This window comes from Pan troglodytes, chromosome 13, assembly GCF_028858775.2.
Source record: "Pan troglodytes isolate AG18354 chromosome 13, NHGRI_mPanTro3-v2.0_pri, whole genome shotgun sequence".
NCBI lineage: Eukaryota > Metazoa > Chordata > Mammalia > Primates > Hominidae > Pan > Pan troglodytes.
In genome coordinates this window covers 108,381,577-108,399,198 of record NC_072411.2, presented here as the reverse complement: position 1 = coordinate 108,399,198, position 17,622 = coordinate 108,381,577, and the positions used below count along the sequence as shown (strand labels likewise).

General features: G+C 41.7%; 2 protein-coding genes and 2 non-coding genes across 7 annotated transcripts in view; 1 reads left to right on the top strand and 3 right to left on the bottom strand.

The window, feature by feature from the left end:
* Positions 1-10: 10 nt before the first annotated feature.
* EEF1B2 (eukaryotic translation elongation factor 1 beta 2) lies at positions 11-2,992 on the bottom strand. Of its 2 annotated transcripts, XM_063790662.1 has the most exons (7): positions 2,892-2,992; positions 2,240-2,362; positions 1,818-2,063; positions 1,478-1,629; positions 850-916; positions 337-462; positions 11-210 (listed from the first exon to the last, which is right to left on the bottom strand). In XM_063790662.1, exons 3-7 carry the CDS (start codon positions 1,879-1,881, stop codon positions 56-58), a joined length of 564 nt encoding a protein of 187 aa, XP_063646732.1. In that variant the 5' UTR covers positions 1,882-2,063; positions 2,240-2,362; positions 2,892-2,992; the 3' UTR covers positions 11-55. The 2 variants fall into 2 exon arrangements, with proteins under 2 accessions (XP_063646732.1, XP_003309485.1); XM_003309437.6 differs by lacking the exon at positions 1,818-2,063 and having other exon boundaries at positions 1,478-1,604; positions 2,892-2,986.
* LOC112208488 (small nucleolar RNA SNORA41) lies at positions 592-723 on the bottom strand. The gene has a single exon (XR_002942966.1). It is a non-coding gene; the product is annotated as a small nucleolar RNA SNORA41 (small nucleolar RNA).
* LOC112208486 (small nucleolar RNA SNORD51) lies at positions 998-1,076 on the bottom strand. The gene has a single exon (XR_002942964.1). It is a non-coding gene; the product is annotated as a small nucleolar RNA SNORD51 (small nucleolar RNA).
* Positions 2,993-3,428: 436 nt separating the features above from the next.
* Positions 3,429-17,622, top strand: part of NDUFS1 (NADH:ubiquinone oxidoreductase core subunit S1) — a 35,730-nt gene continuing 21,536 nt past the window's right edge. Inside the window, exons 1-8 of one of the 3 annotated variants that reach the window (XM_009444075.5) lie at positions 3,429-3,610; positions 9,214-9,278; positions 10,385-10,476; positions 12,982-13,089; positions 13,811-13,887; positions 15,074-15,155; positions 15,247-15,377; positions 15,820-16,005. In XM_009444075.5, the coding sequence (XP_009442350.2) occupies positions 9,218-9,278; positions 10,385-10,476; positions 12,982-13,089; positions 13,811-13,887; positions 15,074-15,155; positions 15,247-15,377; positions 15,820-16,005 (737 nt within the window). In that variant the 5' untranslated portion in view covers positions 3,429-3,610; positions 9,214-9,217. 3 annotated transcript variants of the gene reach the window in all.

Sequence of the window (17,622 nt, the reverse complement as noted above, 5' to 3'; positions counted from 1 at the left end):
GAGCCAAAGGTAATCTTTCAATTTTTTATTTAAATGCCATGATCCAGGATGGATTTTAGATCTTGTTGAAAGCAGCCACATCCATGGACTGCACATAGTCCTCAAAAGCAGTGATCTGCTCCTCCAGCATATCTGTTCCAACTTTATCATCTTCAACTACACACTGTATTTGAAGTTTCTTAATTCCGTATCCCACTGGAACTAGTTTAGCTAAAAAGAGCATTAAGAAAAATCCTAGTTAGAAAAGTCTTGTAGAGAAAGGTTGAAACTGTATGCAAATTCCAGATGTTAGTTTCAAAACAAACAAACAAACAAAAAGGCAAAGCCTAAACTCACATGAGCCCCAGACTAAGCCGTCTGCTTGAATGCTTCTGACGCACTCCTCTAATTTCGCCATATCTGTCTCATCATCCCAAGGTTTCACATCTAGTAAGATGGAAGACTTGGCAACAAGTGCAGGTTCTAAAAACAATAAACAGCATTATTCAAATAATGAATTGTATTTTTTTCACCCTACTCCAAGACACAAACAAATCCATCTCAATTTGTTTTGAGACTATCTCCTTAGCCAAACAAAACTACAGATACATCTTGTGTCTGTCACACATATATACCCACTTTCTGTTTTGCTAAGAAAGAGGGGTTTGTGTTAACAGTTTCTTTCCCACAGAGGAATGCCACAACTGCTACCATAAGAACAGCTGCAGACCAGTAGCTGTGGAAGAACCTGTACAGGAGGTTTTAAAATATTGACCTATTCAAGGAATGTGGAGCAAATTACTTCAAGGTCAAGCTTTGAAAAAGATTACTTACATTAACATGAAATGAAGTTAAAAACAAATGACCTACTTTTGGCTTTCTTTGATTCATATTGTGCAAGACGTTCTTCCCTTAGCCTCTTTGCTTCTTCACTTTCCTATAAAGAAAAAAAATTAATCCACTTCAGAAAGCCGGTTGTTCCTCTGCTTAAAGCTAGTGGGGTCATCACAAAAAAGACTGGCTTAATCAGAAAAAAGCAAATCCATCACGAACTCAGCCGAAAGATGGTGATTTGATTTTATTCATCATGCAACCAGTCAGAATTTGAAAAAGGCATATAAATTAAAGCCAGGATTCAAATCCAGGCAATTTGGCTTAACCACATTGATACAATTGCTGATCGATGTATTCTTTTTTTTTTTTTTTTTTTTTTGAGACGGAGTCTCGCTCTGTCGCCCAGGCTGGATGCAGTGGCTCACTGCAACCTCCGCTTCCTAGGTTCAAGCAATTCTCTGCCTTAGCCCCCTGAGTAGCTGGGATTACAGATGCCTGCCACATTTTTTTGTATTTTTAGTACAGACAGGGTTTCACCATCTTGGCCAGGCTAGTCTTCAACTCCTGACCTCGTGATCCACCCGCCTCAGCCTCCCAACATGCTGGGATTACAGGCATAAGCCACTGCGCCTGGCCGATATGTTCTTTATAGAAGACGCCATACCTCCTCATCATCAGATCCAAAGAGGTCAATGTCATCATCATCTTTACTATCTGTAGCTCCACTTCCTGTAGTGTCTTCCACATCGGCAGGACCATACTTGCCCAAAGCTTTCTTCACTCCTGGCAGGCTTGAAAAACATTTAAATTCAACCACTATTGAGCTAGTATAACATCCTTTTCCAGAAAATACAAAATAACTTGTTTTAATCACTACTTATCACTAGATCCCTTTTGCAATCATAATTTACCCTTTCACATGCGCCCAGGTAAACACTGTCATATGTTCAACTCCTCACCCGACAAGCATTAGTACCATGTGAGACATTATTTTCAATACTCACTATGATTTACTCTTTCAGTATGAACATTTCTGTTTGAGATTTCATTAAGTATGCTCAGTTCCATTCTTAGTGAACTGGAGTCCACTTCCCCAAACTTCCACCCTTGTTGGCAGTTTCAGAAGAATGGCCAAGGACTGAATGAAAGAGCCACCCTCTCACCCCAGAGGTGGGCCCCCCAGGTCAAGGTCGAGGCACATTGGCAGGGCAGTGTGGGGAAAAGTTGAATTGCTGCTGTCCATGTTCTACCTGTTCTGTGAAAAAATGGAGGGCTTCAGTCTCTTGGCCTTCTAAGGTTACAGAAAAATTTAGCTTACAATATCCCAACAAAACTAAAGTAGCCTGGGTCCAGTTTTGTCATGTGAACATCCTGATAAACTTCGAGAGCAGTCTTATTCTTCAGCTCTATACAAAGATGATTTTACCTGGCCTTTTCCTTTTCGTAAGACTTGATATGATTATACCAACGTAGGGCATGACACAAGTCGGCAGGCGGTGGGCTGGACACGGCTTCAAATACTGCCACATCTGCTTGTGATGGCACATACCTGCCAATGACACAGAAACATTCACACACACCTTTGAAAAACAAACGCCAGCGAATAAATAATAAATGCTGTATGCATCACATTAATTAGTGGGCACTAACCCCAGTAGGGTTGCTTTAATGCTTTTCTTTTCTTATTAGCTCCTTCAAATCAAACCATATGTTTGGGTCACCGCGCTATCCTGAGAAATGTCTGCCACTTAGTAGACCTCAAATACTGCAACGTCTAGCGTTGCTCTATCTACAGCTTAACATGTATTAACTGGGCAGCGATGCGAAAACACCTGGCTGAATTAAGTGTAAATAAAGCACATTTTAACCTTTCTTTGCTAGTGAACCGCTCCCCGGAGGCCGGGCTCGCCCCACACGAGGGCCTTGGGAAACGGCAACGGGGCGCTTTCCCTTCCCTCTCGAAAGGGCCCCGGGGCCCGGCCTCCCTCCCTCCCGCGGCAGCCGACACGCTGCGCCACGTGGCCCCGGCCCCGGGCGGAGAAACCTCCCCGCCACCCCGACTCAGCCCGTCCGCTCACCCCTCGATGTAGCTCTTGTCCGCCAGGTAATCGTTGAGCACCTGGAGGCCGGCAGGGCTTTTCAGGTCTCCGAAACCCATGGTGTCGGCTGTATCCGAGAGCTGGGGAGCAGCAGAAAGAGAGCGCGCAAGTTGTGGGCGCCCCACGCTGAAGAGAGGAAAAAGGGCCCGAAGAGACCGGAAAATTCCTTATATAGAGACGGAGGCGTTTCCCTCCACCGCGCCGGACCGAAGGTTAAAGGTCAAAGTACGTTAGCATTCCCACTTCTCCACGTACGAATTGGGGGCCCTGAATTAAATGGCCCACAAATTGTCCATGGACCTTTCGTTGCGTTTGGAAGTAAATTAATAAAATAGGCATGTCTTAAGTTCGTACCTCCACGGCTCCCGAAGATGACGGGAACCACCCCTACAAGCGCCGGAGATGACCGAAGACGCCCGGCCTCGAGGCTGGGGCCACTTCCGGCGGAACTGCGGGTCCAAGTTGTCCTTCCCGCCTCCGGGCTGGGCCGACCTCAGCTCCGCCCTCTGGTCGGCTGACGGAAATTGCCGACAAACTTGTCGAATGCAAGGATTCTAGTCCCTCCGGGCTTTCCGTTCTCCAGGCCCGGCTGACAGAGTTAGCCGAGGCCGCCATATTGAGTAAGCGACCCGGCCTCCGAGGGGGTCGTCGTGGTCCAGACAGTTTAGCAGAACAGCCTCCGCGGCTCCGGGGAGAAGGTGAGGTCTTGTATGGATGGGAAGGGTGAGGTGCGTCGGCCAGAGGCTTATTTATTGACGGGACTGTTTCCTTTGGCCCACGCGACGTAGTCTTCTCTTGTCCTTGACTGGGCGCCACCTCCCGCCCCGCCGCCTCGGAAGCCCCTGAGAGCCGGCAGATGGGGGGCTTTTAGCCACGGTCTCTGGTCTGATGAAGCAGAAAAGATGAGGATCAGGGGGTCCTCGGGAACGCTGGTCCGAATGTAGGCTTGCAGGCGACCTTCCCTCTGCAGGGAAAATTCAGGACATTTCCCTCTCAGAGGAGGAGGCCGTTTTATTCCCCGGGAGAGGACCAGTGTCCGATGACTTAGGCCTTAAGACTGAGCCCTTCCCCCCAGATTTTTACACGCCTGGTACAGTGCATGATTGTTTGGTCGCTGTTGTGTTAGCAATGGCTCACGCCTCTGTTTGTTGTCCTTGTTTGTTTTGTCCATTGACCACGTTGGACAGCGTTTTTTTATTCCTTTAACTAACGGGAAATTGAGAAAAACGACTTTTGAAAAGTTACCCCAGGGTTGCATTGCAAATAACAAAACGTTGTTTACAGGTTATTGGGATCTAATGCTTGAACTGTAAGGTCTTGGATCAGACACAACTCTGTTCACACACGAATTGACGGTATAGAAGTGTAACGTTAACTGTTTTTGATGAATAAACAAGTTATTTTTGTTTTGCGGAATATTCTTGTTTTCACCGACTTAAGGCTGCCAGAGCACCTGCACTTTTTAAATCCGGGAAAGTGGTCTCTACAAATTAACGACCAGAAATTAGAGATTCAGTTCACTTAACCGTTATTGAACATTTACTACGAGCCAGAAATGAGTCCGTAAAGAAGAATAAAATGGATGATATGCTGGGGGAATCGTCAGGAAATGTTAGATAGGCTGGTCAGTGAAACTGAGAAAAGGCTTTTAAGCCAAGATTTGAAGGATAAGGAGGGGCCAGGGAAGAGCATTTCAGTCTGAGGTCACAGCCGGTGGCAAGAGGGGAGAGGCTGTGTGGGAATAGTGTGGAAGCTTGGTGACCTGTTAAGCTATTGAAGGCCGGAGGCGGTGGCTCACTCCTGTAATCCCACCACTTTGGGAGGCCGAGGCGGGCGGATCACAAGGCCAGGAGATCGAGACCATCCTGGCTAACACGGTGAAACCCCGTTTCTACTAAAAATACAAAAAATTAGCCAGGCGTGGTGGCGGGCACCTGTAGTCCCAGCTACTTGGGAGGCTGAGGCAGGAGGATGGCGTTAACCCGGGTGGCGGGGCTTGCAGTGAGCCGAGATCGCGCCGCTGCACTCCAGCCTGGGCGACAGAGCGAGACTCTGTCTCAAAAAAAAAAAAAAAAAGAAGCTATTGAAATACTCCAGGCAAGGAGTGATGGTGGATTGGGATAGGGTGGTACCTTGGAAGGCAAGAAGTAAATGGATGGATCCATGTTGGAGAACGTGGAATAGTATAGTCCCTATATGGAAAAGTATCCAGTCTAGTTTAAGAAATCATTAGTCATTAACATTTTCCATCCAAAGAGATAATTATTTCTATTGCTACTTGGCATATCAATGTTCAAAGCACATATCGAAGTGTTGCAAATCTGTATTTCTTACGTTGGGCTATGCTTTGTTGCTGGATGTCAACAGTCTAGTTCTAGTTGATTTCCTATCCAAAGTGAGTACTATTTTTATATCGCATTGGAGATAAAAAAGTATTAAAGTTTTAAAATTGTATGAAATAACTGATTGTTGATTTCAAATCTGTCAGTGCTCTAATGGAGTAAGTTTAGGTTTACATTTATGCCATCAGTAGTTTTTAATAGGACAGATGCTACTCTAGTTCTAGAACTTGGTGATAAGACTATTTGGTGGTTATTTTCATAAGGGTCCTGTGCTAGGTCTTCAAAAAAGGGAAATGTCCAAATTCCTTGTCCTCAAGGAGCTTACAGTCTGGTAGGTACTAAAATTGATTACTAACCTACAGTTTAGTAAGTAAAACAAAAATATCTACACGGTGTGTACTGGTACTAAAGAAAAAGAGCTCAAAGAAAGAGTGCTTTAAAACTGGTTGTCTGCCAGGCGCGGTGACTCACGTCTGTAATCCCAACACGTTGGGAGGTCGACGCGGGTGGATCACTGAGGTCAGGAGTTTGAGATCAGCCTGGCCAACATGGCGAAACCCCTTCTCTACTGAAAATACAAAAATTAGCCGGGCGTGATGGCAGGTGCCTGTAATCCCAGCTACTTGGGAGGCAAGAGAATTGCTTGAACTTGGGAGGCGGAGGTTGCAGTGAGTCAAGATCACACCATTGCACTACAACCTGGGCGACAGAGTGAGACTCTGTCTCAAAACACACACACATACTGATTGTCAGTGGCCAGTATTGCCTAAGTTGAATTCAGCTTTAACTGGCATTTGTTGAGCCCCTACTAATAGCTCATTGTCTAGGAAGTATTGTTTTCCTCCTGCTCTGTAAGTAAAGAACCAGAAACTCATTTACCAAACATTACTCACTAGCAGGAAAGAGATTGGATGTTTGCAAATTCAGTATCACATATTCTTAATTAATGAAATTTATGAATGAAATTTCCTGTTGTACATCATCTATGATAAGTATGCAGAATTTTGTACTTAAAACCTATGTATATGTACTATTATTCAATAATACTATTGCAACTATTGAAACTTTAATGTTGAAATTTTTTAATACGTTCTAATCACATAATTTGCTTTTTTTCTTTTTTTTTTGAGACAGGGTCTTATTCTGTCACCCAGGCTGGAGTGCAGTAGCATGATTGTAGCTCACTGTAACCTCGAACACCTGGGCTCAAACCATGCTCCCAGGTCAGCCTCCTGAGAAGCTGGGACCACAGGCGCATGCCACCACACCCAGCTAATTTTTTTTTTTTTTTTGGTAGAGATGGGATCATGCTGTGTTGCCCAGGCTGGCCTCTAACTGGCCCAGGGAGGCCATCTTCCTGTGATGGCCTCCCAAAGTGTTGAGACTACAGGCGTGAGCCACCTCTCCTGTCCAATTTGCATTTTTTTTTTTTTTTTTTTTTGAGACGGAGTGTTGCTCTGTCGCCCAGGCTGGAGTGCAGTGGCGTGATCTTGGCTCACTGCAAGCTCCGCCTCCCGGGTTCACGCTATTCTCCTGCCTCAGCCTCCCCAGTAGCTGGGACTACAGGCGCCTGCCACCACGCCCGGCTATTTTTTTGTATTTTTAGTAGAGAAGGGGTTTCACCATGTTGGCCAGGATGGTTTCGATCTCTTGACCTCGTGATCCACCTGCCTCAGCCTCCCAAAGTGCTGGGATTACAGGCATTTTTAATACCTTTAAAAGTTCCAAATGATTTTGGATGCTCAACCTATATGATCAAGTGAATAGAAGGAAAGTTCAGTGCTTAGCCTATATGATCAAGTGAGTAGGAAAAAAAAAAAAACTCAAAAAGTTTAGAAGTTTTGGTGACTTGGCCGGGCATGGTGGCTCACGCCTGTAATCCTAGCACTTTGGGAGGCCAAGGCAGGTGGATCACCTGAGGTCAGGACTTCAGGACCAGTTTGGCCAACGTGGCGAAACCCTGTCTCTACTAAAAATACAAAAATTTGCCGGGCATGGTGATGGGCGCCTGTAATCCCAACTACTCGGGAGGCTGAGAATTGCTTGAACCTGGGAGGTGGAGGTTGCAGTGAGCCGAGATCTTGCCACTGCACTCCTGGGTGGCAGAGTGAGACTGGGTGACAGCAAGACCCCCGCCTCAAAAATAAATAAATAGGCTGGGCACAGTGGCTCACTCCTGTAATCCCAGCACTTTGGGAGGCTGAGCTGACTGGATCATGAGGTCAGGAGATGGAGACCATCATAGCTAACACGATGAAACCCCGTCTCTACTAAAAATACAAAAAATTAGCTTGGCATGAGGTCAGGAGATGGAGACCATCATAGCTAACACGATGAAACCCCGTCTCTACTAAAAATACAAAAAATTAGCTTGGCATGGTGGTACACACATGTCCCGGCTACTCAGGAAGCCAAGGCAGGAGAATCGCTTGAACCTGGGAGGCGGAGGTTGCAGTGAGCTGAGATCGCGCCACGGCACTCCAGCCTGGGCAACAGAGCGGGACTCCGTCTCAATAAATAAATAAGTAAAATAAATAAATAAATAATAAAAATACAAAAATTAGCCTGGCATGTTTGTGCATGCCTGTAGTCTCAGCTACTCTGGAGGCTGAGGCAGGAGAATCGCTTGAACCCAGGAGGCAGAGGTTGCAATGAGCCGAGATCGTGCCACTGCACTCCAGCCTGGGCAACAGAGTAAGACTCTATCTCAAAAAAAAAAAAAAAAAAAAAGGGCCAGGCATGGTGGCTCATGCCTTAACCCCAACACTTTGGGAGGTCAAGGTGGGCGGATCATGAAGTCAGGAGTTTGAGACCAGCCTGGCCAACATGGTGAAACCCTGTCTCTACTAAAGATACAAAAAATTAGTCGGGTGTGGTGGCGGGTGCCTGTAATCCCAGCTATTCAGGAGGCTGAGGCAGGAGAATTGCTTTAATCCGGGCGGTGGAGGTTGCAGTGAGCCGAGATTGCACCAGTGCACTCCAGTCTGGGTGATAGGGCGAGACTCCATCTCAAAAACAAACAAAAACAAATAAAAAGAAGTTTTGGTAACTTTTCTGTGTGTCTTTAAGTCGTGGTGTTTATATAATCGACACCCATTTATTTCAGTAATTCAGCAAGCCTTTTAGAGCAGTGTCTCAACTTCAGCACTGTTGACACTTTGGATAATTATCTTTATTGTGGGAGACTGTCCTGTACATTGTAGAATAGCCAGCACCTTGTCCTCTACCCACTAGATGTCAGTAACTTCCCCTTGTTTGTGACAACAGTGTGTTCAGACATTGCTAAATATTCCCTGGGGAGCAAAATTGTCCTCAGTTGAGAGCCATTGTTTAAGAGCTTACTCTGTGCCAGCCTGGTGGATAGGTACTGAAGATAGAAAAATTCAAGGAATTAATGCAGTGAGGGCAGAATGGGCTTATAAACACATAATTGGAAATCTGTAAGATAAGTGTACCAGAAAATAGCAATCAAGACACCTCAAAGGCTTGGGCTGGTGAGCTATCTCAGAATATCTCAGGAGCATTTAGTAGACAGCTATGCTTAGAACATGAAATGATAGAATGGGTATTGGTAGGAAATAAAAGCAGAAAAGACAACTTTATTTTACATAACCATTAATGATAAGCTCACTGTTAGTCTTGCAGTTTATTTTACTGTGTGGTAGTGCTTTAAGTTTGATCCTTTCTATGTCATTTTTTTTTTAAATGGCAAAGCTGCTCTCTGCATAGAATTAGAAAGTCCAAATGTATACAATAGCTGCTGCTTAGCTCTTTGACATTGTACAAGTCAGTATCTCTGAGACTGAGAATTCTCATCTACAGACTAAGTGAAAATATCAGAACCTATGAGTGTTCAATGACATAATGTGTGTGAAATAATTTAAAGCCATAAAACATTACCAAACAGTTGGTGATTGTTTTTTTCCCTACAATAATATAATTCTTTGTTTTATTTTTAGCAATATGTTAAGGATACCTGTAAGAAAGGCCTTAGTAGTCCTTTCTAAGTCTCCTAAAGGATGTGGTGAGTATTTTCTTAAATTTGCATTCGTGGATATTAGACCTTATTTTTGTAAATTTATAAGTCTGTGGCATAGTTTATCAAAGACCCTAAACCCATAATTTTTTAAAATAAAAATAGAAACAGGCCGGGTGTGGTGGCTCATGCCTGTAATCCTAGCACTTTGAGAGGCTGAGGCAGGTGGATTGCTTGAAGCCAGGAATTCAAAACCAGCCTGGCCATCATAGTGAAACCCCATCACTACTAAAAATATAAAAATCAGCTGGGCATGGTGGTGCACACCTGTAATCCCAGCTACACAGGAGGCTGAGGCACAAGAATCGCTTAAACCCAGGAGGTGGAGGTTGCATAGAGCCAAGATTGTGCCACTGCACTCCAGCCTGGGAGACAGATCGAGACTCCATCTTGGGGGAAAAAAAAAAAAAAAAGAAGAAACAAATGATCTAAGTTGAATAATTTTCAAAATATAATTTTACTTTAAACAGTTCATAGGAATTATCATGGAATAGAAAGTATTAGGAACTACACACATCAATGCCAAAATGGAAAAATCACATTCTGTTTTTGAAAAGTGATCTTCCCATGAACACATTTTCAGTGACATTAACAGTTTCAGTTTAAAGTTGGGTATGGTGGCTCACTCCTGTAATCCCAGCACTTTGGGAGGCCGAGGCAGGAGGATTACTTGAGGTCAGGAGTTTGAGACCATCCTGGCCAATATGGCGAAACCCTGTCTCTACTAAAAATACAAAAATTAGTGGGCATGGTGGTGAGTTCCTGTAATCCCAGCTACTCGGAAGGCTGAGGCAGGAGAATCGCTTGAACCGGGGAGGTGGAGGTTGTAGTGAGCCAAGATGGCGCCACTGCACTCCAGCCTGGGTGACAGAGCAAGACTCCCTCTCAAAAAAAAAAAAAAGAAGAAGAAAGAAGTTTCAGTTTAAACTACTCTACTATCAAAAGTAGACAACCGTAAGTTTGCATCCAGAGCAATACAGAGGAATAATAAGGAATGAAAAATTTTAGGTTTGTAGTTAGAGTCAATTCATCCATTATCATCTGCTATAATAAACTGTTAATCTGTTTTTCGCTTCAATATCTTTGATGGTCAGTTCGAACAACTGCCACAGCAGCAAGCAACTTGATTGAAGTATTTGTTGATGGTCAATCTGTCATGGTGGAACCGGGAACGACCGTCCTCCAAGTAGGCATACATTCTAACTATTTTGTGTGTGTGTTCTGATTTTTTAAAAAATACTAATTTATTTCTTTTATACTGATTATTAGTAAATAATTCTTTAAAATAACTATACATAGCAAAGTTATATTAAAATTATTTCATTTTAAATCTTGGCACTTCAAAGTGAGCTATCATATATTTGTTTGTGGCATTTTTAGTGAATTATGGTAGTTCTTTTGTTTCACTTTTCATTCCAAATGAATACCCATTAAGAAATTTGAAGTCCGAGCGCAGTGGCTCATGCCTGTAATCCCAGCACTTTGGGAGGCCGAGGCGGGCGGATCATTCAGGAGTTCTAGACCAGCCTGGCCAGCACGGTGAAACCCCTTCTCTACTAAAAATACAAAAAATTAGGTGCGCATCGTGGCGCGCACCTGTAATCCCAGCTACTCGAGAGGCTGAGGCAGGAGAATTGCTTGAACCCAGGAGGTGGAGGTTGCAGTGAGCCGAGATTGTGCCACTGCACTCCAGCCTGGGCAACAGAGCAAGACTCTGTCTCAAAAAAAAAAAAGAAAAGAAATTTGAAGTAACTTAAATTAGTTACTATAGGTAAGTTTGTGAAAAAATAACCTTCGTTTGTTGTGGGCCTGCTTAATGCTTTTCATTTTCATATAACCTTTCTGTGGTTAGTAATATTCATAGGAATATATCCTACAAAGCAGGTAAATGGAGGGTAGCATGTGCTTACATTCATGCTCTAAATATTTCTTCATATTCCTCCAGAAATAATAAATTGGTCATAGAGAAGTCATGCTTCACTCCATTTGTAAGTTGTCACAGATCTAAATGTTCTTTGTTCATTTTAGCAGTCATTTCTAGACTATCTGCCAGTCACAGACATGAAAGCACAAAATATGATATAAATGTATGTTCAAGGTACAGTGAAAAGTTGTGGCAGGGATAGGAGGTAGTAGAAAGAGGTATTGGGTGCCTCAGGTCATCCCTGAGGAGGTGTTAAAGGATGAACAGGTGTGTTCATATTGTGAACAAGAAGGACATGCTCGCATTTCCTATGGAAAAAGTTAAGGCAGATAGCTTGTCATGTTTTGAAAGCTTCAAATAGTTTAATATTGATGAAACATAAGGTATAAGTAGAAGATGAGATCACAGGAAATCAAGTTATTGAGGAAGGGAAGGTCCAGTCATGAAATACAGTATCTGCTATGCAGAAGAGCTTATATTTTGATCCATCAGGAGTTTTGTTGCCTATTTAAGCAGGGTGACAGCGACTGTAGAGGATGATCATTTGGAGAATAGCAAGACTGGAATAAGAGACAAGGAAAAAGCATTTTGTATTATTGGGACAGGATACTACAAAAGCCCTAAAATAGATAGTGGCAATGGGAATGAAAACAAGAGAGTAGATTCAAGGGAGAATGAAATGTAGACAGGCCTTCAGGAATGATGAAGACCCGAGGGATTTTTTCCCCCGTCGTACAGAACTTCCCAATATTGCTTTAACAGTGAGAAAAAAAAAAACACAAAAGAAGTTTCAGTAGAGCCACAGACAAATAGTTCTTTAGAATTCAAAGAGACCAGAGGAATTCTTGTGGTTTTCTGCATTTGTTAGGTTATTTTGGAGTGTATAGAGGGGAGAGAAATCATTTGAATTTAAGCTGTCTGTGGAACATACACATGCAAATGCCTGTAAATCTGAAGCTTGGAGAAGTGGAGGTCTAACATGGCTGCAGATTAAGGTTTGGACATAATCAGCATAAGGAATGTCAGCTAGGATGAAGGCTGGGACACTATCTGTCTTGTTCACTACTATACCTGCATCCTGCACAAAGGAAAGACTCAACACATTTTTGCTAACTAAATAGTTTAAACACTGGAAATTGATGAGATTGCTTTAGAATGAAGGCTGAGGATGAGGAACTAACTCTAGAGGAAATTTGAACATGTTTATAGACTAAAAGGAGGAAGAAATTGCAGAGCAGGGTAGGTGATAATTGGCAAAGCAGGGATAATCCCCCTTACTGGGCAAACAGAAACTGGGAAAACCTTCAGCCACAGTGGGAGGTGAGTCCTGGGTAGGATATAGGAGCCAAAGACAAATAGCCAGCTAGCTAATGTGTAGTGAAATCTCTAATCCAAAGGAGGGGAGCAAGGCAAAGAAGTCCAGGTATGAAACCACTGGGGACATTGTGGACAATGGTTCAAAATGGATGTGGGAAGTCAAGTCTTCAGCACAGTGGAAGGATACTTTATCCAGTTTCTTCCACATAAGGTGAAGTCATGCCAAGGATCCTGAGATCCTCTGAGGCAGCTTCAGAGGAGACAGGGGTTAGAATCAAAGGCAAAGAAAGGGACTGAAATAAGAATGAATTAAGATAGATAGATAGATAGATAGATAGATAGATAGATAGAAGTAATAAGATGCTGTATGTGTGTGTTTCAGCAATAACAGCAGTGAAGTCAGGTTATTCTAATGCTTTTTTTTTTTTTTTTTTTTTTTTTTACTTCTAGGCTTGCGAGAAGGTTGGCATGCAGATCCCTCGATTCTGTTATCATGAAAGGTTGTCTGTTGCTGGAAACTGCAGGATGTGCCTTGTTGAAATTGAGAAAGCCCCTAAGGTACTTGATACCTAAAATTCTACACCATGCTGTAGAAGGTAGAAAACTTTAAATCTTGCAGCAAACTTTATTTAGAATCAATATCGTAGTGGAGAACCTAACCCTCTTTACTTCTATCTATAAATTTAATTATTTTGTACAATTGATTCTCTTCATTTCAAAACTGGAAACACATAGATGGAAGTGCTTTACAAACACATGTGTCATATAATTGTAACATATCTAGAAATTAAAGGTGATTTATAGTTGTCAGTATTTCCAAATGGCTGTATAATATATAACCAGGATGTAGAGTTGCCAAGTAGCACATTAAAAGTGCTGACGCCCTGCCATTTTTAGTAGAGAAAAGGGTTGCAGGGAAGAAGTTCACTTTCAGTAGTTTAATTTCATTTTGGTGTATGCAATTTTTTTATTCAATAGTGCCTGCTAATCAAAGCAGTTATTTAGTGTTCTGTTTCAGAGCAGAATAAAAAATTGCATTGACTATTAGAATAAACCTAAAACCAGGATGTTTTATTTCTGAGATAAATGCAAAGTACTAGATCATCATATTATGAATATGAAAACTTAACAAAATTCAGTTTTAAAAAATACCCTATTCTTTGCCTGTTATCAAATGTATAATTTAATGTTTTTATATAATTTAACATTTTTATATATTGAGTTGCTTGTAATCACAAATAAATACAAATACACATTTTTTTTTTCGTTGAAATCCCAGGTTGTAGCTGCTTGTGCCATGCCAGTAATGAAGGGTTGGAATATCCTAACAAACTCAGAAAAATCCAAAAAAGCCAGGTACTTTATTGTTATTCAACGTAGTACCCTTTCATAAAGCAGAAAATTGCACATTTTGGTATTTAGACCTTCCCATAGATTAAGAATTTAATATCAAACTCTGAAGAAGTTGGTGTGCTCAGCTTCTAGGAGCAATAGAAGTGAGTACTACATAGTAGAGAAGGTCAAGTCAGGAGTTTATGGTATTGAGCTTTAGGATCAGCATTAAAAATCCTTCTTTAGTAACTTGCTCAACTTGTGATGAAGGGTGAATCTGGACTTACTAAGCTACTACTATACTATACTGGGATTGATTGTGTTTGTTTTTGTTTTGAATTAATGTGAGTATTTTCTGAGGACCATTGAGCAACTTTTGATCATTCAGTATTGTTAAAAGTTACAATTTTCTCTGTTTTTTGAAACGAGGTCTCACTATGTTGTCCAGGCTGGTCTTGAACTCCTGGCCTCAGGTGATCATCCTGCCTCAGCCTCCCTCCCATAGTTCTGGGATTTCAGACGTGAGCCACCAAACCTAACCAAAAATCATAATTTTCTATGTTCTCTAATGATACTTTATTCTAGGCTCCTCTAAGCATTTTCCAGATTGTGTGTTTAATACTACCAGAATGATACTCGGGAGGATCACTTGAGCCCAGGAGCTCGAGGCCAGCCTGAACAACATAGCAAGACCCCGTCTCTTAAAAAAAATATTACCACAATGATAGATAATTGGCATTTCTGATATTAAATGTAAAATTACTATTAATTGTATTAAAAAAATTCATCTATGAAGGTTGTTTAAATGGCCTATAGGTGGGCCTGGCACAGTGGCTCACGCCTGTAATTCTAGCACTTTGGGACACCAGGGCGGGAGGATCACTTGAGGTCAGGAGTTCGAGACCAGCCTGACCAACATGATGAAACCCTGCCTCTACTAAAAATACAAAAATTAGCCAGGTGTGGTGGTGGGCATCTGTAATCCTAGATACTCGGGAGGCTGAGGCAAGAGAATCGCTTGAACCTGAGAGGTGGAGGCAGGAGGCTGCAGTGAGCCAAGATTGTGCCACTGCACTCCAGCCTGAGCAACAGAGCGAGACACCATCTCAAAAAAAATAAAATAAAGTCTATAGGTCATTTTGAGTGCCAGCAGTTAATGTCAGTGTGTGTGTATTTGAGAGTCATTTTATATGTTAAAATTTTCATACAGGGAAGGTGTGATGGAGTTCTTATTAGCAAATCACCCATTGGACTGTCCTATTTGTGACCAGGGAGGTGAATGTGATCTGCAGGTATGTAGTAGAATTCTGTCAATCTTTTTGGTTGTCTCAGATTTTAATTTTATTAGCAGCATGAGATTGACTCTTTCATAATCTACTTAAGGACCAGTCCATGATGTTTGGAAATGATAGGAGCCGATTTTTAGAGGGGAAGCGTGCTGTGGAAGACAAGAACATTGGGCCACTGGTAAAGACCATCATGACAAGATGTATACAGTGTACTCGCTGCATCAGGTAACTTTTTTTCCTTTTTTTTCTATTATAGAATATAATTGTATACTTAATAGTCACAATTTGGTGAATAATAACATTGGAAAGAATGGCTCCTTTTTTTGGGTGGGAGAAGAGGGATGCTGTTTCTGATATATGAATAAAATAAGTTCACTTTCATTTAGTACCAACTTCAGGTGGATTTAAAAATTAAAATCTATAAGCATTTGCTTTCACTCATAACTTGGTGAGTTGTACACATATGATTTGTACAAGTTTCTGCCTGTGTGTTACACCTCAATTAAATGTAAACATTTCATTATTTTTTATTCTAGGACTGTGCTCACCTTTAAAAATGTACTCATTTCTTTTTAGTGTTTGGAAAATCATCTCTTTGTGATCATGAATAAGAGAGGAAATAATTTTGCTGGACTTGACCATTGATGACACATTTTTTATCTTGTAGGTTTGCAAGTGAGATTGCAGGAGTAGATGATTTGGGAACAACAGGCAGAGGAAATGATATGCAAGTTGGCACATACATTGAAAAGATGTTCATGTCTGAACTGTCTGGGAATATCATTGATATCTGCCCAGTAGGTGCCCTAACCTCTAAGCCCTATGCCTTTACTGCCCGGCCTTGGGAAACAAGGTATCTTTTATTTTATGACAATTTGTTTTTTTGTCCTTAATTTATTACTATTCAAAAAAATATTAAGGTTCATTTTCTTCCTGGGTTTCAGTTGTTTTGGTCTGTTGACTTCGTTTGTTTATGTAAAACCCTTTAAATAGAAGGTAAGTAGTTAGAATGGATTGAACCTGTGCAAATTAACTGTAGTTTTCTTGGAAATTAATTCTAAAGTACTCAACCACAAAATTATTTTTTTCATGTGTTCTTCCAAGGAGTTTAATAGTGTTGACATTTTAAATGTATAGTCTCCCATGTTGTTGTTTATTAAGTTTTCAACTATGAGGAATGTCATTTAACCAGTTTCTGCTAATAGACATTTAGCTTGTATATTTCTTTATGATTACAAATCTGTAAAAAATATTGCTGTTTACAGATTTCTGTGTATATCTCTCATTCTCCTGATTAAACCAAGAAATGGAGTAGATAGATGCAAGAGGTGTGACTATTTTTAAGGTTCTTAAAACATAACAAATTATCATCCAATTTTAAACTTTATACTTTTCAACTCGGGATTTGGCTTTTTGTTTCTGTATAATTTCTGTGTCCTTACTGAGAATCTCTACTTGCTGATTCGTGGTTGTCATACATCCCCTTCAATTTTTAAATATGATTTTCTTTGGTTCTTTCAACATATTTTAATATTCTTGGTTTTATTTTTAAGTGAGGCTTCTTAGGAGTTCCCCTGTGTCTGCATAGTTTAGTAGTCAGGTATAATTGTACTTCAAACACCTTGATCTAATAAGAGTTATGTTCTTTGCCAATGGATCTGTTTGTGGATGGAGGAGCATATTCAAAGTTCAGGCTGTTTTCAAGTTTGCCCAGCTATTACTTTGCACTGGGCCCTTTGGGTCTCAGAGTTATCCAGGAGTTTATGAATAGGTTGAGCTTTCTCTGGTTTCACCTGCACATGTAGCAGCCTCTGCTAGGAATGCTTGCCGCAATTACCACTACAAACTTAGGCTAGTAAAATCTTGGCTATCCTCAGCTATGATGACCTCCAAAGTATCACCTCCACAAACAAGTTTGCCTAGTGCTCCAAATTAAGTGAGTTGTCTCCATCTGTACCAAAGAAGTTCTCATCTTCACAGCCTGCCCCGGCCTCGAAGAAATTCCATTTTGAGGGGGTGGGGAGGAGCATAGGAGGAGCACTGAGCCCAGCCACCAGTTTTTCAGTGCATAAAAGCTTCGCACATTGTATGTGTTTAGATTTCTAAACTGCTGAAATGGTGGGTTTTGTCATTTTTGGCCAGCTTTACTTTTGCTTTTCAGTGGGAAGGTTTTTTGAGCTCCTTAATCTCCCATAGACAGAAATCCTGCCCCTCTTGTTGAATCGTCCCAGATTTGGCTAGTTGGAGCCCCTTCAAACTAGCTTCTGTGTCAGATAATAGTTTTAAAGCCTTCCTTACTGTGCCAGGAATTTATGTGTTCAAATGTGGGTGTGCCGGGAGCAGTGGCTCACACCTATAATCCCAGCTTTTAGGAGGCCAAGGTGGGAGGATTGCTGGAGACCAGGAGTTCAAGACCAGCCTGGTCAACATAATGAGACACTGGCTCTACAAAAAATTTTTAAAATGTGGT